Source organism: Eulemur rufifrons, chromosome 14 (genome assembly GCF_041146395.1).
Source record: "Eulemur rufifrons isolate Redbay chromosome 14, OSU_ERuf_1, whole genome shotgun sequence".
Classification (NCBI taxonomy): Eukaryota; Metazoa; Chordata; class Mammalia; order Primates; family Lemuridae; genus Eulemur; species Eulemur rufifrons.
The window spans coordinates 2,452,651-2,478,133 of NC_090996.1; the positions used below are offsets into that span (position 1 = coordinate 2,452,651).

General features: G+C 44.4%; 1 protein-coding gene across 3 annotated transcripts in view; it reads left to right on the forward strand.

The window, feature by feature from the left end:
* The window catches only part of TPST1 (tyrosylprotein sulfotransferase 1), a 103,969-nt gene extending 91,778 nt beyond the window's left edge, over positions 1-12,191 (forward strand). For all 3 annotated transcript variants that reach the window (XM_069485631.1, XM_069485630.1, XM_069485629.1), the window contains exons 4-6: positions 7,059-7,109; positions 9,252-9,298; positions 11,650-12,191. In XM_069485631.1, coding sequence (XP_069341732.1) covers positions 7,059-7,109; positions 9,252-9,269 — 69 coding nt within the window. In that variant the 3' untranslated portion in view covers positions 9,270-9,298; positions 11,650-12,191. The remainder of the gene's footprint in view (positions 1-7,058; positions 7,110-9,251; positions 9,299-11,649) is intronic.
* The last annotated feature ends 13,292 nt before the right edge of the window (positions 12,192-25,483 follow it).

The following is a 25,483-nucleotide window of genomic DNA, read 5'->3' on the forward strand; positions in this document are numbered from 1 at the left end:
AATATTGCAAGATCTCGTATGTGGGAACAAAAAAAAAAAAAAAAGTTGAATTCATAAAGGTAGAATAGGTAGAATGATGATTACTGGAGGCTGGGAATGTGGGGGATAGGTGCAGAGAATGAAGTATGTTTCAAGATAGCTGGAAGAGAAGATGTGGAATGTTCCCAAAACAAAGAAATGATAAATATTTGAGATCATGGATATCCTAATTACCCTGATTTGATCATTATACATTGTATGCATTTATCAAAATATCATGTGTATGCCAGAAGTATGTACAATTATGTATCAATAAAAAATGAAGACACTCCATTCACCTCCTCTAGGTGAGAGATTGTGGCACCTTCTCTACATACTTGGCTACCCCACAGAAAAGACTTACAACATTACACTTGGAGAACCACAACCGTAATTGGACTCAACCCTAATATACAGAACTCAAATTAACTTTGTTGTACCTCACAGTGATGACTCAACAGACATTTTCAGAATGTCTATAACATGAGAGAGACCAAAAGAAAGCAAAAAAGGACCTCAGAGGAAACCAAAACTGTGTAATGAGCAAAAGAAAACTTAATCTAACTAATTAATATTCTTGTAGACATAAGGTGAAGGAACAAGAACAGATACTATTTTTAAAAACAAAAACAGAGAACTGAAATACTTGGAAACTAAAAATAGGAAAACCAAAATTTTAAATCAGTAAGAGTTGAACAAATCTCTTAGAAAGTACAAGAAAAAGACCAAGAGATGACTTGGAGAGAAAAGATAAGAAAATTAGAAGCTTTATTCAAGTGGTCCACTGTTTGATTGATTGGGGTTCCAGAAAATGAGAACAGAAAATTATGGGCAGGAAATTATCAAAGTAATAATATAAAAAAAGAAAGACATGCATCTGTCTCTAGTACCACCAAGTGAAGAAAATAAGCCACAGTATCATAAAATTGTAAAGCATCAGGAATAAAGAAAAAGAAAGCTGCAAAAACTGAAAATCAGTTTTTCTGAGATGAATCTGGGAATTGAGGCCTCAGAGCAAACCACTGCCCCCCAAAATGGAGGGCAAGGTGCCTATACTGAGAGTTACAGATTACCACCAGATTCTCAAAGTAAAGATCTAGAAAAATCCTCTCATGCATCAGGCAGAGAGAGGGAAAAAATAATCATGCTGAAATAAGCTCCGAGCACTCCTCAACAGTGGTTTGCTCTCAAAGTAAACTGTTTATCAGGTCTAATTGACTTGGGCTTCTCCAGAACCTAACTGCCTTGGAGGAAGGGAAATACCCAAGTACAGCCCCCCATAGCCTTCTTATCCCACCTAAGGTGGGGCGGAAGGGAACCTGAGAAACACTTGTTAAAGTCACAGCCCAGGTGCACAGTCTCACTAAAAGACCACAACCTAATTATGGGATTAGAAGACACACACGCGCACACACACACACACACACTTTACCACCACACCAATCAGGCTCGTGTATAATAAAACTGGATCACTGCTACAAGAACTGTAATTCTCAGACCCTGTTTTAATAAGGAGTCTCTAGGGAAACCCAGAAACAACAGGAGATACAAAAACAATAACACTAAAGGAAATTTTACCTACAGCTAAAGCAAACAGTAAACACAACCCAACTCCTAGCCAGATGAGGGTAAAGCCTCAGATTAAAGGCCCGTTTACCTCAGTTTCTTTTACCCAGTAAATCGCGTCTGCTTTCAACAAAAAATTACAAGACATGCAGCAAGGAAAAACACAGAATTTGAAGAGACAATAACAAGCATCAAAACCAGACTCAGGTGTGGCAGCGGTTTTGTAATTATCAGACTGGCAATTTAAAATAATTGTGATTAATATACTAAGGATTCTAATGGAAAAAGTGGATGACATGCAAGAAAGAAGGGTAACATAAGCCAGAGCAGTAGAAACTCTAAGAAAGCATCCAAAGGAAATGCTAGAAATAAAAAACACTGTAACAGAAATGAAGAATAACTTTGGGCTCATTAGGAGACTGGAAAGGAAAATAGATAACTAAGGAAAGAATCAGTGACCTTGAAGATATATCAGTAGAAAAGTAAAATACAAAGAGGATAAAGAATAAAAAAGAACAGAATATCCAAAAACTGTGGGACAGTTATAAAATTATATATATATTTAAATATATATGTAACATATATATAAAATTATATACACACAATGGGAATACCGGAGGAAAAGAGAGAAAGAAATAGAAGAAATATTTGAACTAATGATGGCTGAGAATTTTCCAAAATTAAAAGTAGACACCAAACCACAGATCCAGAGAGTTCAGAAAACAAGCAAGATAAATACCAAAAAATCTATACCTAGGATGATAACAGATTCAAATTACAGAAAATCAAAGACAACATCTTGAAAGAACCTAGAGGACAAAAATCCACCTTACCTGTGGAGGAAAAGGGATAAGAATAATATTGAGGCCAGGGGTGGTGGCTCACGCCTGTAACTCTAGCACTCTGGGAGGCTGAGGCAGGAGGAGTTTGAAACAAGCCTGAGCAAGAGCAAGACCCCATCTCTACTAAAAATAGAAAAATTAGCTGGGCGTCATGGCCTGTACCTGTAGTCCCAGCTACTCGGGAGGCTGAGGCAGGAGGATTGCCTGAGCCCAGGAGTTTGAGGTTGCTGTGAGCTAGGCTGACGCCAGGGCACTCACTCTAGCCTGGGCAACAGAGCCAGACTCTGTCTCAAAAAAAAAAAAAAAGAAGAAGAAGAATATTGAATTTCTTCACAGAAACATGCAAGCAAGAAAAGAATGGCGTGAAATATTTAAAGTGTGGAAAGAAAAACCCTACCAACCTAGAATTCTGTATCCTACAAAATTATCCTTCATAACTGAAGGAGAAATAAAGACTTTCCCAGGCAAAAGTTAAGAGACTTTGTCATCTTAATTAGACCTGCCTTGCAAGAGATGTTAAGAGAAAATATTTGTAAAACACATACCTCATAAGGGGCTGGTATCTAAAATATACAAATGTTGCTACACCCAGTGGTCAAATAGCATCTTATCTCCTCTCCTCTTTTGATGCAGTTGATCACTCCCTCCTTGATATGTTTCTTTCACTTGGCTTCTAGGACACCACTTTTTCATTTTCTTTCTGCACCATTGGCAGCTTCTTCTCAGTCATCTTTGCTAGTTCCTCCTCTTCTCCATTACCTCTTAATGTTAGAAAGCCCCCATATCTCAGTCTTAAATCCTATGCTCTTCTCTATGTACCCTGAGCCCCTCAGTTGTCTCATCAAATATCAAGGCTTTAAATACCACTTATAGGTTCATGACTCCCAAATTTATATATTCCAGATCAGACCTTTTCCATGAACTCCAAACTTTGTACTTCGCAGTGCCTACTTGACATTTTTATTTGTTGTCTAATAGACTTCTCAAGCTTAACATATACAAAATTGAACTACTCTTCTTCCTCTCAAAATATGCTATAGCCAGAGCCTTTCCCAACAAAGTTGGTGGCAACTCCATAATTCCAATTGGTAGTTGCTTAGGCAAAAACCCTTGGAGTCCTCCTTGACTCCCCTTTGTCCCTCACATCCACATCCAATCCGTTAGGAAATCTAAATGTAATTAGAAGACAAAATCCACAATCCTACCCCTTCTCATCACCTCCACAGCTGTGTCCTTGGTCTGAGCCATCATTATGTCTTGTCTGGGTCACCGCGATAGACTCCATACTTCTGTCTGTCTGTAGTCTAATTCAGTCTAAATAGATCAACTAGGAGGATTCTTTTAGAATAGCTGCCATTTCACTACATTACACAAATGGCTTAATTTCGCCGTGCCTCAGTTGCTCATCTGTAAAAGGAGAATATCTACCTCAAGAGATTGTGGGATTTGATGAGGTAAATACATACAAAGCACTTACTCGATACCAACCTGGTGTGTAGAAAATATAGTAAAGTTTAGGTGCTGTCCATGTTACTTTTATTTTCAATTTGCCTCTCAAATCAGAAGCCTACTTTTGTTTCCTCATTATTCCTTCAGTGCTTGAGGTGGGAAGAGTTTGTAGATATATTTGGAGTCTTGAGTACCTAGCTCATGGCCGTCAAACAGATCCTCAGTCTTTTAGTGCCTGAGAATATTATGTCTAGAAACACTGTTCATCTAACCAAAGGAAATTCCACTTCTAACTCTGCTGTTTTTATAAGCAATGTAGTACTTGGTTTCCTGCAACACATAGGAATTGCTTTGTCAGTGGAAAGTGTTCTTTTTGTAAGTATTGTTCCTAACTTTTGAGGCATTCGTTCCCTAGCAGATACCTTCCCACTGATTTTTAGCCTGAGCCTTTATGTGATATTTTTACCATGGCCCCTTTTGGTTATTACATTTGTGACATCACATACTTGGGATTTTTTTCCTTTATATAAGACTTACCTATCTGGAACTGTCAGTACCTAGAAGGCATTTAGAGTGTTTCCTGCTCTCACTTAAATTTTCCATCGTGCCTTACTGGTTTTTGTAACAAACCAAAAAGAGAAGGGAAGATTTAACCGTTAGATTTGCTAACGGGAATGTAAGATGCAAAGAGCATGGTATAATGGAAGGGTGCTGGGCTGGGGCCTTCTGAGCCTCACACTGCCACTGACTGCCTGACAGCCTGGGCTTGAGTTGGACCTCCTGCCTAAATGCTAGCAGAAGCAGCCAGCTAAAGACTGGGCGCGGTGGCTCACACCTATAATCAATCATAGCACTCTGGGAGCCCAAGGCGGGAGGATCGCTTGAGGTCAGGAGTTTGAGACCAGCCTGAGCAAGAGCGAGACCCCGTCTCTACTAAAAATAGAAAAGCTAGCCAGGTGTGGTGGTGTACACCTGTAGTCCTAGCTACTTGGGAGGCTGAGGAGTAGGATCACTTGAGCCCAGGAGTTTGAGGTTGCTGTGAGCTATCATGATGCCATTGCACCCTAGCCTGGGTGACAGAGCAAGACTCTGTCTCAAAAGTAAATAAATAAAAAAGGAAGCCAGCTAAAAGAAAGGAGATTCAGTGTCTGAGAGGATGTGAGGAAGATGAGAAAAGTTGCCTAGGAACCTAACCCCCTGACAATGGAAGAGGAACTGGGGCAGAGCAAACTTGAACTGGGTCAGTAAAGCAGCCAAGGCACATGCTGTGGGCCTTAGCCGCTTAAAAATAGACCAGGTTTTAGACATTGCAAAAAAATAGACAGGAAAAAAGTACGCTCGTTCTCTGAGTCTCCAAAGTAATGCAGCTGCATTTACAAATGGATCAGTAAAAGGAGAAACTTCTTTAGGTTTGTAGGCTGAGGATTCACCATTTAGATTTCTTTGTACTCTGAGGGGCCACCCAGTGGCACTCTTTCCAGTAACTATCCTTAGTTTCTGGCTGCAATAGTTAGTCTCAAGTCCAAACTTTTCCACTCTTGATTGACATTATTAGTTCCCAGGTTTTTTGGCTATTGCAAACAGTGTTGAAACAAACATCTTTGTACCTAAACAATGTGTATATGTTTTCACAGTAAATTTTTAGTATTAAACCACTGGTTTAATTTGTTTATTGAATTTTGTGATTGTAGTATAACATATATATAGGAAAGTACACCAATCATATCTCAGTAGATGATCGCAAAATGAGCACATCCTCATGATCACTATTCCTATCAGGACAGAGACTTACCAGCCCCCGGGAAGCCTCTCTCGGCCCCTCTCTCAATCACTACCATTTCCATCCTCCCCAGAGTAACCAGTATCCTGATTTCTAACATCATAGATTTGTTTTGCCTACTTATGAGCTTTAAATTTTTTTGAATTTTTTGTATATTATTCTTTGGGATCTGGCCTGCCACCCTCTTCATCATTATATGTTGAAATTCATCTGTGTTGTTGGTAATACAGCAGTAGTTCATTTTGTATTGCTGTATAGTATATCATTATATACATAGACCACATTTATTTTTTTATCCATTCTAATTGCACTGCTCTACAATGCCATCTTTGTCATAAACCAGGTGTCTGTATATGAGGGTCTATTTCTGGACTCTTCTTTCAGTTTCATTGATATATTTGTCTATCCTTGTGGCAGAACCCCTACTGTCTTAATTATAGATATATAATTAGTCCAGCTCATATCTATAGCTATATAATACAGATTAATTGTAGCTGTATAATAATAATGTCTTGATACATGGTAGAATAAGTTCTCCTACTTTGTTCTTTTCAAGACTACCTTGACTATTTTTTCCTCTGCATTCCCATGTAACTTTTACAATCAACTTGAAATTACCTCCCCCCACCCCCCCAAAAAAAAGCCTGCTAGAATTTTGATTGAGAATCCTTTGAGGAGAATGGACATCTTTACTATGTTGAATCTTCTTATCCCCGGTATGTCTTATGTATTATTTGGGTCTTTAATTTCTCTCAATAATGTTTTATAGTTTTCCATGTTAAGGTCTTACACATCTTTTATTAGATTTATTCTTAGATATCTGGTGTGGTTTTTTGACGTAATAAATGGCATTTGAAAAAACTATTTACCCATTATTGCTAATATTGGAAACATTGCTTTTTATAAATTAAAAACAGTAAGTTTTATTTGTAAAATTTTGTGAGATTAAAATATATATCATTTTAAGGATCATCTAATATTCAAATCATGAGAATATCAGGTAAATTAAGAAAAGTAAAGTTGGATTAAATCGGGGTTATAACCTTGGAGAATTCAAACAGCAACCGAGAGGAGCTTACTCATAAGCTGAATTCTGTGTTCATTGCTTGAGGGGAACTGCCTGGCCTTGTTTTCTCTCAGCTAATATAATTGGGATTGGGGATATGAGGATGCTTTTTTTCCCTCTTCAGGTATCCCGAGCCCTCTCCCAGCCAGCCCAGGTTTGTGAGCGCTCAGGCAAATGTGCCCGTGGGGGAGGAGGGAGTCGGTGTGACCAGGGTCTCACTCCGTCCTGCCTCGGGCTGCTCTTCAGCTGACAGGCCTCTCCCTCGTTCTGACTCATTGTGAACAGAGCAGTAAACCCAGCCTCTGTCCTTAGACTCATACCTGCTTTGTTCTTCCAGGTCCATAAAGGAGAATTTCAACTACCTGACTTTCTTAAAGAACAATCCCAGGTACTGTATCTGCTTCCTCCTCTTGATGTATAATATGTAATAGATCAGCTCTTGCATTGAAGTAGTCTTGTAAAAGAGATAATGGAATTAAAAAGAAATAAGAAAACAAAAGAGAATAATAGAGGGGAAAAAAAGAGATGAAGATATGTGCTGGTGGAAGAAAAAGTGGCCTCTAGTACTTGTTGATTTTAATAACAATTTAACACAGTCTTAATTTCAGAGAGCCCAGTGTTTTCTAAAACTAGGGAAATACTTTAGTGATAACTAAAATCCAAGTACTTGAGGTCATGCACACACCACACAGCCTTCCACATATAAGGAGCATGCCTTGGTGAATCTGCTCCAGCCTTCTGATACCTAATGTTCACTGGGTGTCTGTTATGGGTGAGAAATTGGAATAAGTCCTCAGGAGACAGAGCGGGGATAAAAGGTCTCCTCAAGGAACTCCTGGTCTATCCAGAAGACTCTGATCAACTGTTCGAGACAGGAGCGCAGGGCTCTGGGCCCAGGCTGGGTACGATGTCCCAGAAACCTGGGTAGATTCATGAACAGACTCGTTCACGGGCTGTGGAAATTGGAGCCAGAGAAAAATCCCAGAGGCAGTCTTGACAGAATGTCAGATCCAAAGGGTAGCTTGCTAATAAGTCTGAAGGAGTCAAGAAAAGGAATTTGAGACTTAAACTAAAGGGATACCCCTGCTTCACAGCACACATAAAAATCATTACCAGGTAGATCGTAGACCTAAATGTGAAAGGCAAAATAATGAAGAGTGGAGAATATCTTCATGGCCTTAAGAGGAGAGGATTTCTTAAGTCATAAAAAGCACTAGTCATTCATTTAAAGATGCGTAATTTGGACTACATTAAAATTGAGAAATGTAGGCTGGGTGTGGTGGCTCACATCTGTAATTCTAGCACTTTGTGAGGCCAAGGCAAAAGGATCACCGAGGCCAGGAGTTTGAGATCAGCCCAGGCAACATAGTAAGACCCCATCTCTACAAAAAAAAATTTTTTTTAAGTTAGCTGAGTGCGGTGGCCCTCACTTGTAGTCCCAGCTACTTTGAAGCTGAGGCAGGAGGAGCACTTGAGCTCAGCAGTTTGAGGCTGCAGTGAGCTGCCACTGCACTCCAGCCTGGGTAACAACGCAAGACCCTGTCTCAAAAAAAAAAGAAAAAGAAAAAAAATTTGAGAATGTTTACTTATTAAAAATCATCATAAAGAGATTAAAAAGTAACTGTTAAGTAGGAGAAAATGTTTGAAACAAAGGGCTCATCTATAGAATAGAGAATTCTTACAAATCAATAGAAAAAGATTTAAAAATTGGGCAAAAGACTTAGACACTTCAGAGCCCCTCACTATAGTTAGTTTCATTTAATGGACCTCTCCCTCCCTCACACACACGTGCACACACACACACTTAGAAAAGGGCCTGTAGAGGACTTTGGTTTAACTTCCAGTGAAGGAGAAAACTGAAGCCCATAGCACCCTCAGGTTCAGTAAGTGGCCGGATGGCTCACAGAAGTCAGGAAAGCGCGACACTTACCATTACAGTTTTACTATAAGGGCTGCAAATCAGGACCTGCCAAATGAAGAGACACACAGGGCTGGGGCTGGGAGGGTCCCGAGTATAGAACTTCTGTGCCCTCTCCCTGTGGAATCAGGGCACGTCACCCGCTTGGCACATCTGTGTGTGCACCACCAGGAAGCTCCACTGAGCTTCCACACCCGGAGTTTTTATCAGGGTTGATTTACGCAGGCGTGATTGAATGCATCATCTGTTGTGTCATTGAACTCGGTGTCCAGCCAGCCTCCCCTCCCCGAGTTCAGGCTGGCCGGGAGCCCCAACCCTCTCACCCACGGATGGTCTTTGTGGTGACCAGCCCCTGTCCTGAGTCAGCTCATCTCTTACCATAAACTCAGCTGTGCTCTAAGGGACTCATAAATAATGAAGACATTCCTGTTGCTTGGGAATTTCCAAGGAATTAGAGTCTTTTCTCAGGAACCAGGAAGAAAGGCCAAATTCTTTATTATACAACAGAAGCAGACTGAGTTCATTGGAAAGCTTGATGTTGCAGTGGGTGCAGTCACTTCTCATGCTGACCAGCTTCAAGGACGATAAAACATCTTTTGCTTCCTTCGGCAGACTGAGCAAGTGGAGTAGCAGAACGAGGAACCTCTTTCATACGTGAGGTGAGAGCTGCGGGACATTGCCGGGTCTTTGGGTTTCCCGCCTGGGCTCTCACAGGAGGCAGTGTGGCCAGGGTCAGGCTGCCCGGGTTGCAGTCCTGGCTCTGTCACTTACTGTGTGGCATTGAGCAAATTACTTAACTTCTCTGTGCCTTGGTTTCTTCATCTATAAAACAAGGATCACATTAATAAGAGAGTGGCGGTCAAAATCAATCACAATAATGTCTACACGGAGCCTGGCATAGAATAAGCTCAAAAACAGTGTTAGTTATTTTCATTATGAGGAAGAATTTAAAATTATCAACTATTTTAGCTGAAAAGGATCTAGAGACCGTCGAGCCCAGCTGCCTGTTTGCTAATAAGGAAACTGATCCTAGGGAGAGCAGGTTATTTGTCAAAGTCAGAGGTGGGGAAAACCCAGAGCTAACTAACCCAAACCCCATCTCCTGACATCCGGCCAGGGCTTCTTCCACCCCCCCCCCCGCCCCCCCGCCCCCGTGCTGCTTTCTCTGTGTGCTGGAATTGCAAACGTTTCCACACTTTGTTTGTTGCTGGTTGGTTTTCAAGCTAGCCTTTGCTCATTTTAATATATTATGTCTTACGTTTGTAACCTGCGTTGTCTCATTGTAGCTAAGGCTTACAGTGTGAACGAGGCCAGCCATGCCTTCCAAGCCCCCGTATGTGGTATCTGTGAACATGTACGTCATCAGTGCATGTCCAGGGATGGCAGCTCATTAGTGGCAAAGGTGGCTTCTAAATCCAGATCTCCTGACGTAGTGGCTCAGGACTCCTACCCACTCCAAATCTTTGTTAAGATTCTGTTTTGCTCTGAATAATATAGTGATGCCTTTGATCATTTAGAACTTGAACAGTTTTTCTAAAAATCTGATACTGATTTTTTTCTCGTAGTTTTGCTTGCTGTGCTGATTTTTGTTTTTATTTTTACTTAATCATTGAGTACATGCTCCATATCAAGCATAAAATACCAAGCATTTTATAGTTACATATATTATGAATATATATGACATATGATATATAAGATATATGACACATGATTAATTTTATATATATGATTTCATTCAGTTCTCAAGTCCCTGGCCAGCAGGTGGTATAACTCTGATTGTACCTACGAGAAAGCTGGGGTTGAATAATTTGAATAAGAGATTTTTATGACTTGCGTGTGTCGATGGATTGTAGACGTAAGAGGCACATGGACACCGCTGTGTCGTGTCAGACTCGTGGGTGGCAGCGAGCTAATGTTGATCGGTTTCAGGATTAAGGTTGCCATTTCGCTAAGGAGCAAATGCTGAATATTAGACTTGTGCTTCGTGGTTATGCGTGTTTAACAGCAGTTATCAGATCAGGCCTTGGATAATTTTGTTTATCCAAAATGCCTTCCAAATTGATAGACAATCTCACGCACACGCACTCTGGCTCACTGACGCCGCGCCACGGGAGACGACGCCACAGCCGCGTCGCGTCCCTGTTTGCCTGTGCAGCTCGAGGTGCCCATACACGGTGAGGACGCAGGGCAAGCTGGGGAGACGGCGAGCATCTTAGATGCTAGTCTTTCTTCTTATCTTTTGGGTCTCTTTGGCATTTGAATGACAGTCACTGTGTTCTCTAAAGCTTCCTTTGAGGAACCTTAGGATCCATTTTTTCAAATGATAAGGAAGCAGCATGGTGACCCCTGGACGTGTGATGCCCCCGCAGTGCCCCACAGTAGCTTCAGTTGCAGGTGACAGTTGCAGTCATTTAGAAAGGGGCAGTGGTGGCCTTTGCACTAGCTGCCATCTGCTTGTTTTGAACGTAGCAGTGACTGGCAGGCACCTGAAAGCAAGCCGGGCTGAGGGAAGCGTGCATCTCCGGCAGCCGCTGCCCCCTCCGCCTCCGCGGCGGCCGCTGCCCCCCTTCCCCCTCCCCCCTCCGCGGCGGCCGCTGCCCCCCTCCCCCGCCTCCGCAGCGGCCGCTGCCCCCTCCCCCCTCCGCGGCGGCCGCTGCCCCCCCTCCCCCCTCCGCGGCGGCCGCTGCCCCCCCTCCCCCCTCCGCGGCGGCCGCTGCCCCCCTCCCCCCTCCGCGGCGGCCGCTGCCCCCCTCCCCCGCCTCCGCGGCGGCCGCTGCCCCCCTCCCCCGCCTCCGCGGCGGCCGCTGGCCCCCTCCCCCTCCGCGGCAGCCGCTGGCCCCCTCCCCTTCCGCCTCCCCCTCCGCGGCAGCGGCTCCCAATAACTGCCGTCCCTGGCCCGCAGGAGCCTGCTCTGCCTGTGCTGGGCCCCCAGCCGGGAAGGAGGTGGTGATGGCGCAGGGGGATGGACTGGAACTCCACACCTGTAACCACATTCTGTTTTTTGCCCTAGGAAAGACGGCTGCCTTTTCAGTGGAAGGGAAGTTTCTAGAACTGGCTGTCCCCTGCTGAGCTCAGTGGAGCATCTGTACTGTGGCCACATCTCTTCATTTGCTGAGGGGTGGAGGTGTCTGCACACATTTGGGCCTCCTGGAGTGATCGGCTTCCTGAGTGAAGAGCTTTTGACCCTGATAACACGCACAGCCCCACGAGAAGGAGCCCAGAAGGGTCACGTGCTTTCTGTCAAAACTGCGCCTGTCCTCATCCTTTCTTACCACGTTACAAACTTTGTTTTCAAGGGGAGGGTTTCAAAATGGCATCCTGTAAACAAAATTGGGCAGTTTCATTTTGGAATAGGTTGTCTATACATGTTCTAATGTTTTGCAGAACACATGGGCCTGTTTAAATGTATTGATGTGGATAATATTAAATATCTTAATTATTTAAGTAATTCATTGTATTATTTCTGAGAAGTTGGAAAATTACCGTTATACATTTACAACTTAATGACTTTTGTATTTTATTTTTCAAAATAAAAGCTTTAAGTGTGAAGCATTCTGGTAGTTACATGTTTTCATTAATGTGATTTCAGAGAAGCGCAAGACCTGGTGTTCTGATAAACCAGTTTCTCCAGTTGGCTGTATTTTACATATTCCCCTCTAGGTGTCAGAATTTTTTAGTGATGTTTTCTGTAATTTATTTCAGAGCGAACCTGTTGCCATCCACTTCCAGAATCCGGTTCTGTTTCGTGCTTTTGTATACTGTATTCAAGGACAAAGAAGTTACTGTTTCCAGTTTTCTAGACTCCATTGTTACGGAACACAGAATGGCTAGATAATAGTAATAATTCCCATTTTTTGAGTGTATTTTATATGGAAGGCACTGAAAAAGATATTTAACATGTTCTTTCTCTCTGTCTCTTTTTTTTTTTTCCCTTTGTTTCATGAGATTAGGGGAGGTTAACATGTTATTTCATTTCTGCCCCCAAATTTGTACCTATACAGACAGGTCATATCTGTATCAGTAATTGCAATGTTTTCTACCCTGTCACTCAAACCAGAAACCTAAGAGTCACACTTGATTTCATCCTCTTCCTCCCTCTTTCCACCCACATCCAAGATCTTTCATTCTACCTTCAAGTATTTCTTGAATCCATCCACTTCCCTCCAGCTCCACTGCTCCCACCCTGATCTAAGACATCACCGTCTGTCACCTAGGCTGCTGCGGTAGATGACCTCCCAAGCAATATCCCATTCGTACCCTTGCACCCTCAAGTCTGTTCAGCACACGGCAGGATCGTAGTTCTAAAATACACATCTGGACGTGACCCTCCCCACTTGGAACTTTTTGGTGGCATACCACCTCGTTTAGAGGGCCCAGACTCCTGCCAGGCTCCAGCACCACTGTCCCCTCCCTCCCATCACAGGCCTTTCTTCCCACTCCACCCCTTGGGCTCTAGGCTTCTCTATTTCTGGAACACATCGAGATTTTCCTGCCTCTACACTTCTTCCTCTCCCTGGAATGTTCTTCCCTCTGCTCTGCCTGACAGGCTCCTCAATTCTCTGGACTCAGGAAGTTCCACTTCTCAGGGAGATTTTCCCTGCCCTCTTGAACCGAAAGGTGGATCCCGCTCCTGCCTACCTTCTTCATGGTACTTATCACACTTTGCAGTTTTTAATCTATTTGTTGCTTTTTCATTGCCTGTCTCCTACACTAGACAGTGTAAGTTCCTGGAGGACCGAGACTATGTTTTTTCTTTTCCATTTTGGTATCCTTGGCACCTAACAAAGTATCTGGCACTTTCTAGGAACCAAGTAAAATACTCGGTGAATGATTAATCTTCCCAGGAAACTTCTGGCATACAAACCATTTGACAGTTGAAGAAACAGGCTCAGCCATGTCAAGTCAAGTCTCTTAACACAAGACCGGGCACAGTGGCTCACGGCTCTAATCCCAGCACTTTTGGGAAGATCACTTGAGACCAGGAGTTTGAGACCAGCCTGAACAACATAGCAAGACCCCTACTCTACAAAAAATTTAAAAATTAGCCAGGTGCACCTGTAGTCCCAGCTACTTGGGAGGCTGAGCCAGGAGGATTGCTTGAGCCCAGGAGTTTAAGGCTGCAATGAGCTATGATTGCACCATTGCATGCCAGCCTGGGTAACAGAGCAAGACCCTGTGTCTAAAAAAATTTTTTAAATTTAAAAAAAAGGCTTTTTACATGAGCCCCCACCCCTGCACTCCCCCAGCTAGCGCTGGTCACTGTGGTGACCGGGTATCCAGCCCCAAGCCTCGCCCTAATGCCCTTTCCACTCTACCCCCCCCCGGCCCTGTCGCCTTCCATTTAAAATAAATACTGCTGCCAGATCAATCCTGTGAACAACATTATGTTTTAAGTCACTTCTTTGCTCAAAAACCTTTTTGGATTCTTTAATGCCTAATAAATCACATCTAAATGTCCAAGCTATTCTGCCGCCAAAATTCTTTCCTTCTCTTCACTTTTTCTTCTCCCAGAAGCCCAGGCACCCAGTCTCCAACCTGGGGAGTCCCGGCCGCGGTAAGAGTTCAGCTCTCTTAAGTCCCATTTCCTCATGAAGTCTTAATTAACTGCTACAACGTCCAAATAGCAATTAAATCGGCTTCAGCATAACATGATTTTTTTTGCTTGTTTCCTGTGTGAGCTTATGTCACCAGCTTTGTGGGGAAGAGGTCGTGTACCCATCTGGAGCCCATCAGAACAGGAGGGAAGAACATCTCTGAACCGTAACCCACCCAGATCCCAATACTTGCCGGTAAAGCAATGTATGATTTTTATTCCCCTACCTGCCCACCCCTGGAGAACCCACCGTACACTCCGGGCAGGAGTGTACTCGAACAGGAAGCCACTTCCAGAAGGGCTGACTCAGGACAGCATTCGACTGGCAGCCGGCCTGCAGAAGCAAGTGCTGTGGCACCTCCGTCCCTACTGCTGTCCCTTCTTTCACAAAGCCCTGTCTCTCTCTGTCCTGAGCACATTTTGCTTGCGCACAGAAAAGTGAAGAAAAGCATTTCTGTTCCATATGGCACATTAGACCACCATCAGCTATTTATGAAGATTTGTGTATTTGTGAGAGGTGATGATTTAATCGAGTGGAACACCTGTGGAACAAATGAAAAGATGGCTGGAGTAAAGTTCCAGAAGAGGTTCCTGGGCAAGGGGCCAGGGTGGAGGCGTGGCCTGTGGCCGTCGGGGAGCTTCCTGGACCCAGCGTGGCCACGGCCACATCAGCGGGAAGCCAGGCGGGGGCTGGTGTCCGCAGTGACTGTGGGAGAAGCTTGGAGAAAGCATCAGCTGTGCAGAACCATCCAGTCAGGTGATCATTCTAGTAACATTTATCAAGAGCTTCTCGGTCTCAGCCCTGTGCTAACCACTTCACCGATTAAACTCAATTAATAATTCCTTTAGGATGTTTAGATGGAGCACGTTTGAAAAAATCACAATGTATAGGATTTCTTTCTCTTGTGCAAGGGTTGGCAAACTGCAGCCAGTGAGCAGAACCTGGCCCGCCTGGCTGCTTCCCTCAACAATGGCAGAGTTAAGTCGTTGAGACAGAGACCATGTGGCCTGCTAATGTTTTTAGTAATTACCCCTGAGGTGAGTACTATTACTGCCGATGTTTTATAAGACGATGAAACATTGGCTCAGGGAAGTCAAGTACTTCGCCCGAGATTGCACAGGAGTCAGTGACGGGGCTGGAGACGGATGCAGGCGGCCTGGCGCCACAACCTGTGCCTTAACTGCTACTCTCCTCGGCCTCTCAATAATCGTCTTTGTGCAAGAATAGAAACTCATCATTAGTGTTAGCTGACAACTTTTAAGTACCTCCCTTGTACTTAGTAATTTGGTAAGTGTAATTGTATGTGCCAAAAAGTATAGGCAGATTGCTACCCTCAGGACATTATGGTCTTGGTGAAAATCAAGAAAAATACACAGGCCGGACGTGGTGGCTCACGCCTGTAATCCTAGCACTCTGGGAGGCCAAGGTAGGAGGATCGCTGGAGGTCAGGAGTTCGAGACCAGCCTCTACTAAAAATAGAAAGAAATTATCTGGATAACTAAAAATACATAGAAAAAAATTAGCCAGGCATGGTGACACATGCCTATAGTACCAGTTACTTGGGAGGCTGAGACAGAAGGACCACTAGAGCCCAGGAGTTAGAGGTTGCTGTGAGCTAGGCTGACGCCATGGCACTCTAGCCCAGGTGACAGAGCGAGACTCTGTCTCAAAAAAAAAAAAAAAAGAAAGAAAGAAAAATACACATAAAAACCCTTTCTTCGAGCTCAATCTTACAACTTATAGTATTTCCTACCCAAAACTGGCTGGTAGGTAATCAGTAAGAAATGGTATAGGTAAGACTATATTCAGTGTTACTCCAAACTATTTTTAGGGAGCTACAAATCCTGGGGCTGTCTGGGCTTTTCTCGGGCAAAGTTGGTGTTTTCAGGATTGAGTTGCCTTTCCTGCTAGTTTGTCACTAATCGCCATAATTTTCTACAGAGACTGTGTCTCTTCATAAAATAGAGTACTCCTTTCAATTATTCTAAGTTGAGCAAAGAGGTCATTTTTATTCCTTTTGGGTTTAAGTCCTAACAAAACAGTTTATTATTTGAGTATTGGGGTATGTGTGTGTGTTTAATAGTGTTAGAAAAATAAATGACTTTTATGTTTCCCTTTGGAGTGTGTTGATTACTAAAGTTCCAAAACTGAATAGTTTTCACAATGAAACCACTTTTTATTACATACGATAGAAACGGCCTCATGGCCTTGTCCTGGGAAGGAAAGCTTAACATGCCCTCTGCTGGCCAAACATGGAATGACTGCTACATTATGAAAAAGCTTTAAAGTTAAATAAGGAAATATATAATATGATGAATGTGTTGAAAATTTTCTCTACAGAGATGTCCATTGCAATGAGTTTGTAAGAACAAAAAAATTGAAACAACCTAATTATAGAGGGTATTGGCTAAATGAATTATGGTACACCCACATAATAAAATACTACTCTAATAAATATGACAGAAAAATATTTCTTAACACAGGAAAATGTTAATGTTATAGCAAATGAAAATTTGAGGTCACAAAGCTGTTTAATATGATCTCATTTTTGCTATTTAAACGACAGATAGAAAAATAAACAGAATCATTAATTCAATATACAACTGAAAGGACATGTAGCAAAATGTTAACAGTGGTATCTCTTAGTAGTAGAGTGGGGATTTTTGTCCTTTCTGATTAACTGTTTTCTAAATGTGCTATTATCAACATGAATTAGTTCTGTAAAAAAGTAAAAAGCAGTGAGGTTTTTTTAAAGAAAGAAAGAAACCATGAGATTGAACCCTCTAATCTTACAGATAAAAGACTGGGTTTAGAGTCGTGCCATAACTTACACAAGGCTACGTGTCTAGTTAGACCTAACATGAGCTCTCAACTGATGACTCATTATTTGGCCAATGGTTCTGATGAAAAATTAGTAATATTAATAATCTCAGGTCTTGGCTATTGATTATTCTTCACAAATAAATAGCTGAAACTTGAATCAGAAATGAAGCGGGGTATCGGCTATTAGGACCTTTAGAAGGAGCACGTTTGAAAAAATCACCGTGTGTAGGGTTTATGTCTTTCCCTTGTGCAAGGGTTGGCCAACTACAGCCAGCCGGCCGACCTGGCCGCCGTTCATTCACGTCTTGTCTGTGGCCGCTTCCCTCAACAACGGCAGAGTCAGGTAGTTGAGACAGAGACCATCTGGCCTGCTAAGCTGAAAATATTTACTATTTGGCCCTTTGCAGACCCCTGACCTTATAGATTATTTTAACCCTGTATTGCCTTGGAATATTTTAATGTTTCACTGCATCTTAATGTTTCTAGCCAACCAAAAGGACTTTCAGCTGGAAGTTCCAAACAAATGTCAGAACTCCGGAGCTAGACACCACTAGACGGCAAGTTGTTTTGCCCTGGTACCTTTTTACTGCCTCGGACAGAAGCAGGCCCGTCCCAGCCTCCAATCCAACATAGTTCCCAAGTGGGTGAGGTGCCTGGGAGAACAAAGGCTGTGGAATAGTGCAGAAGCCCCGGAAGATGGGGACATTAGGAGATGAGGTGTATTTTATCACCATGCAGGGGAGTATATTTCCAGCTAAATTCTTTTTCCATTTGATGGAGTCATATTCGGGTAATAGATACTCAAGCTGTGAAGTGCTTAAACTTGAACTGACAGCCCAGTGGAAATACCACATCAACTGGGCATGGGGTGGGAGGGAGCATCGGGGGAGTGGCTCCAATACTTACTCACCCACCAGTGGGATGTGGCCATAATGCTTCCACAGGTGGCTGGAACAAGAAATTAGGGAGGAAAAAATAACATGCAATATTAGGTAAGACAACTATGGACCCTCAAAATAAATCCATAAAACACCATTTTCATGGAATTCTGGATGTGACTTATTTTTGCATCTATATTTCACACTTGTTAATTTTTGTTTAAATAATAAGTGAAAATATAAAACATTAAAAGCCTACGTGTTGTAGGGACCAAGGCTCTTGGCCCCCTAAATGTTAGCTGAAAAATCACTGACATTAGGCAGATTGATGAGTAGGAGAAAAGGCACATACATTTTATTTAACGTATATATATGAGAACTTGCAGAATGTAGACTCAAAGATATAAGGGAAATTGACCATTTTTATGCTTAGGTTCAACAAAGTGTGGACCGCCATGTAGAAATATGTTTGACAAAAAGGGTACGATCTAATGCTAACAGATTGCGTGGGGAAACCAGCTTGGCCTCTCTGAGCACGCAGTCCCTCCTTCCGGGTGTGGGGCGGGACCCTCTCTGGAATGGTGGTCTTCTGACCTACAGTCAAATAGGGCAGGTCAGATAACTTGGTTATGGCGAGCTTTTATGCAGAATCATTTTTGGTTTTACGGGTGACGTTCAGGAAAAGGGGTCCTGGTTTCATAACTGGCCTTGGAGAAGAGGGATTCTAATTTCTGTGGCCAGCCCCAGGGAAGAATGGGGCTGAGAGGCAGGAGGACAGGAGAAAGTCAGAGAAAAACTTTTGCTTCTTAGGCTGCTTCTGAGGCCCTTGTCCTGGGGTACCGTTTTCTGAGCCCCAACAGTATAAAGAGCTTGGGATGAAACACCTCAGGGCCCATGTCATCTTGCACGGCGAAGATATCCATGGTGACCAGTGTGTTTCCCAAATCAAAGAGCCCTCTGCTCTGGATAAGACCCACTGGACCTCTCACAGTTTGGGGGAAGCCCCTTCCCACCACCCAGCATGATGGCATCCTGGAATTCCCTACCTCTACAATATTAATGACAGCAATTCGTGCCTCCATATACAAATAGTACCAACAAAACAGATGAGAAAAAAATCTGTGGAGACTGGTAATTATTTGAACTTGATCATAGCACAAAGTCCTTTCATATATTCATTTACTGAGTTCCTACTATGGGCCAGGCATTGCACTAGACCTTGGCAATACTACAGAGATGAAGGGAATAGCAGGACGAATGCCTCCACCCTGCCCTTGGCAGCCAGGAAGCTGGAGACCGACACCGGGACCTCTGCTACAGCCAAAAAAAGACAAAAGTTTTAACAATCCCATATCCAAGCTTGCCAGCAGAAAGGGCAAAAATCATGGTCACTAATTCAGTGTTCATTCGCACAGGATTTGCCCTCCAAATCTCAAGCGCATTGCTCTGTTTGGTGAAGGTCAGGTCGCCCGTGGAACCCAGGACACAAAGTACTCCGGGGAAAGCAGATTCCAAGCTTCTAGAATCAGTGAAGCACACTTCAGGGTAGTCAGAAAGATAAGAAGCTATCGGCACGCTGACCAAGCAGACAACGGGAAGAGAGGGCCAAGCTGAGGGACAGCAGTGGTGAAGGAACCGGTGCATCTGGGGCTGAGGGGAGCTGAGCCGGCTGAGCAACTGGGCTCTTGCCAAGCTTGCGCCCCTGGGAAGCTGCTAGAAACCCCCCCCCACCCCGCCCCAGACCAGAAGAGCAAGGGAAGGCCAAGCCTCTGACTCCACCCTCTCAACTGATACCTCCCTTTGTCCCCATGGATGAGGGACAAGGGATGGAGAAAATTGAGGGAAATAGGCCAGGTGAGGTGGCTCACGCCTGTAATCCTAGCACTCTGGGAGGCTGAGGCAGGCAGATCGTTTGAGCTCAGGAGTTCGAGACCAGCCTGAGCAAGAGCGAGACCCCGTCTCTACTAAAAAAGAGAAAGAAATTATCTGGACAGCTAAAAATATATAGAGAAAAAAATTAGCCGGGCATGGTGGCACATGCCTGTAGTCCCAGCTACTAGGGAGGCTGAGGCAGGAGAATCGCTTGAGCCCAGGAGTTTGAGGTTGCTGTGAGCTAGGCTGATGCCACGGCACTCTAGCCCAGGCAACAGAGTGAGACTCTGTCTCAAAAAAAAAAAAAAAAAAAAAGAAAGAAAGAAAGAAAATTGAAGGAAATAAAGGAGGATGAAAATATTTGGTGGAAAGATGAGTTAGGTTTTGGACATGTTAAGTTTGAAGTACCCCGGGGGACACAAGTTAGAGATGTCAGGCAGTCAGTTTTAGTAGGATAAGGTACAAGAGAAAACCCTGGGTTGGAAATTGAAACTTGAGAATCTTTAATGTCTAGATGCTGGCTGAAGCCATGGGAGCAGACAGAGCCCTTTGAGAGCGTGTGTAGAAAGGGAAGGGAAGCAAGCCTGAGACTAATTCTGCGATCCAGCACCGCAGAACGGATGCGGGGACAGTGGGCACTGCCAGGGGATGGAAGAGAGATGGAGAGGAGAGAGGAGGGTTGAGGAATTCAAAGGAGGAAGGGGGTTCCAGAAAGAAAAACTGGTGAAGTAAATCAAAATATTTTACTCCAAAATATATTTCTGTGGCATATTTTGAGATGGCTGTCAGAGGGCCAGCAAACAGAAATAGCCCTGCAAAGATGCCTTTTGTGGGAAAAAAAAAAAAAATCTATGTCTGTAAAAAATCTGCATGATGTAGCCAGGACTTCCTTTGTCCCAGTCTAGGAAACATCAACTGGGAGTCTGACACCTTAAAGGTCTGAAAGAAACATTTACCATCTATTCTCTCTGAGGGCCGCTACTTGGGAGATGTCATCTGCATGACGAGACCACCTTTGCTAGCCAAGCCGCCTCTTCTCTCCCTCCCATAACCTGTCTTGCCACTGCAACCTGCTTGAGCACCAGCAGCCTGGTTTGGGCCATGCTCTGAGGCCTCGTTCTTTCTGTAACAGCAAGGTGGTACACAAGCTTCTGCACCCGTTGGGGGATGGGTAGTCATGCTGTGATGCTCCCGTGTACACGTTAATAAATTCTATGCCTTTTCTCTTATTAATCTGCCTTTTGTGAGCTGATGTCTCCATGAAATTTCCGAGGGCAAACGGGAAGTTTTCCCTTTGCTCCTACACTGGTCAATAGTGGTGTGCTTCAGAGAGTTCAAGAAGGACAAATTATTGGCTTTGGCAATTAGGAGGCCACTTGGTGATCTTGGGGGGAGCAGTTTCAGGGAAATGGTAGGTCAGTGGTCTAATTTGCAATGGGGGGAAAGAGGGAGAAGAAGCCAGTGTGAACTATTCCTGTGAGAATATTGACTAGAAAGGAACAGAGAAAGAAGATGTGCTACCTAGAGAAGGATGCAGGATTGAGGAAGAGTTTTGTTCATTTATAATGGGAGAAAGTTAGGTCAGGCACAGTGGCTCACACCTGTAATCCCGGCACTTTGGGAGGCCAAGGTGGGAGGATCGCTTGAGACCAGTAGTTCAAGACCAGCCTGGGCAACATAACGAGACACCCATCTCTGCAGAAAAATGTTTAAAAATTAACCAAGCGTGGTGTTGCATGACTGTAGTCCTACCTACTTGGGAGGCTGAGGTGGAAGGATTACTTGAGCCCAGAAGTTTGAGGCTGCAGTGAGCTATGATTGTACCACTGCATTCAGCCTGGGTGACAGAGCAAGACCCTGTATTTAATTTAAAGAAAAAAGTGGAAAATATATATATATATAATGGGAGAAAGTGACACATAGAATAGGCTATAGCAAAGAAAACAATATAGAGGGAGAGACTGAAAATACAGGAGAGAGAAGAGTTAACAGATGGAGCAAGGTCCCATCCTGGAAAAGAAAGGCAGCAAGAGCCAGTTGGAAGAATTAGCCCCAAACCCAGTGAAGAGAAACTTCTTAAAGCTGGGGGGAAGGGGGGCGACTTTGCAGATAAAGTAAACTTGCAGGTGAGGTGGTAGGAAGTTGAGGGAGTCCTTCATGCCTGAGAGCCTGGATTTCTCTGTGCAATAAAAGCCAAGTTGCCATTTGCTGGAGGAAGAGGGGATTTCCTGGAGAGAGAAGGGGTCGTGAAAAGAATGGTAAGGTTGGAAGTAGAAAGGAGAGCTGCCTAGGACTCTGGCAGCTTGCCCTGAGGGCACTGCGAGTCAATCACGTGTTTGTGGAGCTACCAATTCACATGCTGGTGACGCCTGCCCAGGACAGAGCACAGGAGATTGACGGGTTAATACGAGGTTGTGGGTTTGCAGGACTCTCAGGTACTGGAGAAGGCAGAGAACAAACACAGGAGGGCATTCTCGAGAAAGGTGTTGAAATGGACATATAATCCGATCTTGGTAGGATAGGGGAGAAAATAAAGTCAAATGATTAGATCCCGGGGGGGGGGGGGATCGGGAGGTGAGAGGGCAAGGAACCATCGGTCTTAAGGATTTAAGACTATCAATCTTAAGCAGGTAAACCAGGCCTTGAGAGAGAGGTGGGAGGATAGAATCTAGTGATCAAAGGTTGATATATTACAGTTAAAATTTGGGAAGTGTGGGAGTTCTGGGTGCTAGCAAAACTCCTTGACAGAATATTTGCACTTTTCTCTCCCTTGCTGCCTATTCTTCTCACCTCACTCAGAATCAAGTGATTTCCTCACCCCTCTCCTGAAACGAGGCTCTCTTTAAAGAGCTTTAAATGGGGGAGTGACACAATGTGATATAAAATGTTCAGGGCAGCATAAAAATAAAGTTCATAGCAGCACGGTTTGTCATAGTGTAACACTGGATTAAATATTTGTCAACAGTGGCATGGATAATAACTACTGAGTGGATTCCATTCATTCAAAGTCCAACAACAAGGCCGGGCACAGTGGCTCATGCCTATCATCCCAGCACTTTGGGAAGCCAAGCTGGGAGGATCACTTGAGCCCAGGAGTTTGAGACAAACCTGGGCAACATAGCAAGGCCCTGTCTCTACAAAAAATTAGCTGGGCATGGTGATACACACCTGCAGTCCCAGCTGCTCTGGAGGCTGAGGCAGGAGGATCACTTGAGTCCAGGAGTTTGAGGCTGCAGTGAGCGGTGATCATGCCACTGCACTGTAGCCTGGATGAATAAGAGAGACCTCATCTCAAAAAAATAAAGTCCAAAATAAACATCAAACTACATTGCTTAGAGAGGGATATTCAGGTGGTTAAACTTGGAAAACAAGGAAATGGTTGTCACAAAAGTGAGGCTAATGGTGACCTCTCAGAGAACAGAATCCCCTTCATCAGGGAGGAGTCCATTGAGTGCATGGGAACTGGCGGCGTTCTATTTCTTGATTGGGTGGAAGTTATCTGGTTATCTCCTTTATAATTATTCTTCAAACTGTACATATATGACTTTGTACTTTTTTGTTTAAATCCCTACTAAAAAGAAAACATGCATGCCATGCATGGAATGATACGTATCACATTTACAAGGGAGGGGAAAGAGATTAGAAAGTAATGCACCGATTGTGTTTGTAATATTGTGTTTCATGAGCCAGGAAGTGAGTACAGTACACGAGTTTTCATGTGTTAGTATCTATAATTGTTTATATGTCTAAAATATTTAAATCCAAATTAAAACTAAAAGAAGGTGGATGCTTCTGTTCCTATTTTCATTTCCATTATTTTTGTTATTAATAAAATAATATTTTATTATTCAATAAAAATAATATTCAATAAATTAAAAGCAGGAGAGGAAATTCCGGAGCTGAATCAGCACTTTGAAAATTTGCCAGCCCTCAAAAGTTCTGCCTGGGGAGGTGTGGCAGAAAACATAACCCGGTTTACTCATCTCAGGCCTGATGCTTGTAGGACTATTTGTGTGGCTCTTGGAGGAGCATTAAATCCCAGAGCCACCCTGCCTGTTCTCAGAGAAGCCCCCACTTCTGCCTGGGCAAGTACCACCCATCCCTTCCTCGAATGTTCCCTAGCCCTGCAGCCCTCCTGAGAGCTGGCCTGGAAGTCTTTCCACTGGGGGCTGCCAGCAGACAGCTCTGCCTTCCTTGAAGGCCAGGTCCAACCCCTTCCTACCCACTCAGCAAGCTGCTGACCTTGGATCTCCCCACGGTGTGTAAACAAAACCAAATGGGAAACTTCATACATTCCTAAAGGAAATAAATTATCACCAGAAATGGAAGACGAAAACTCTGATGGGAAACTTCATACATTCCTAAAGGAAATAAATTATCACCAGAAATGGAAGATGAAAACCCTGACATTCAACAACGTAAAACTGATCGCATGTAGACTGTCCCCTTCCTCCTACCTCCTGAGCCTCTGGGGCTTCCTTCCCATTTTCTTTACACAGCCTTGCGGTTAGGGCGTTGGAAAAAGTGTCTCTTAGCTCCGTGGTTTTCTAGGGGTGGAGGGGCCAGCTGGCCAAGTAACTGACTCTTTGTTGAGGTACTAAATGAACCAACCCTGGGTCTGCTCAGACTTCTTGTTATGTAACGTAATAAAATTCCCTCGTTCTGTCCCTCATCACTTTGGTTGTGGTTTCTTTTAACAGCTGAAACATCCTGATTGTCATCAGGATGAAAAGAGGAGATTTTGTTACAGGTGTTTTTGAGAAAGGTGGCTAGGAAGAGGCCTTCAGGGGGCCTTCTTTGGGGCTGCTCCGAGTGTGGCGCGCGCACCTGCAGCGGCAGGATCGCCCTGGAGTTCGTCAGGGATGCGAATCGCAAAGGGCTTCGCCCCAGACTGATGGAACCAGGTTGTCTGGGGCTGCGACTGGACTCCGTGTGGTAGCAAGGGCCCCCTCCCGTGGACTGGATGCAGCCAGAGTTGGAGAAACATTGACCTAGGAGACTCCTGAGGCCGGGGTTGGCATGGTCCCCCCGAGGAAGGTCGTGGGGGGGAACCACTAGTTCATCTCTGATCTTCCAGGCCTCAGTTTCCTTTTCTGTCACAACAATGTGAGAATCAGATGAGGAACGGGGTGTGAAAATGGTTTGAAAGGGCTAAAAGCCTTGATCCCTGGGAGTCCCAGAGCTGACCCGGGCGCCCGCCCGACGCAGTGGAGTCAGTCCCGGCTCCGCACCCAGCCCGCGCCCCCTCGGGAAGGGCGGGTCCCCGCCTGTGTGTCCGGATGCCCGGTGGCGGACAGTCACGGTGGAGAGTCTCCGTCACTAGTGACCGAACTCAGCTGCTCCTATTCTGAGTTTTGTTTTCGGATTCCTGCTTGAGTCAGTGGGAAGGACGGCAAAGCCCATGTGCCTCGCGGCCTGAGGAGGGCCAGCCGCGGGCGCAGCGCTGCCTCCCTCCCTGAGGCCTCGGTCCTCCTCCGGCCACATCCTCCAGGAAAGGCTGCCCGGGCCCTCCGTGGAGGAGACGAACGAGCAAGACGTGAGCCCTCGGCTCAGTCACAGGGCGCCCACGCAACCGCCGGAGGAGTCGTCAGAGCCACCGCCGAGGCCCGCTTTTAAGAGGCGGCGGCGGCGCGCCCCCGCGCTGACTACCCAGGCGGGGTTCGGCGGTGGAGGGGTC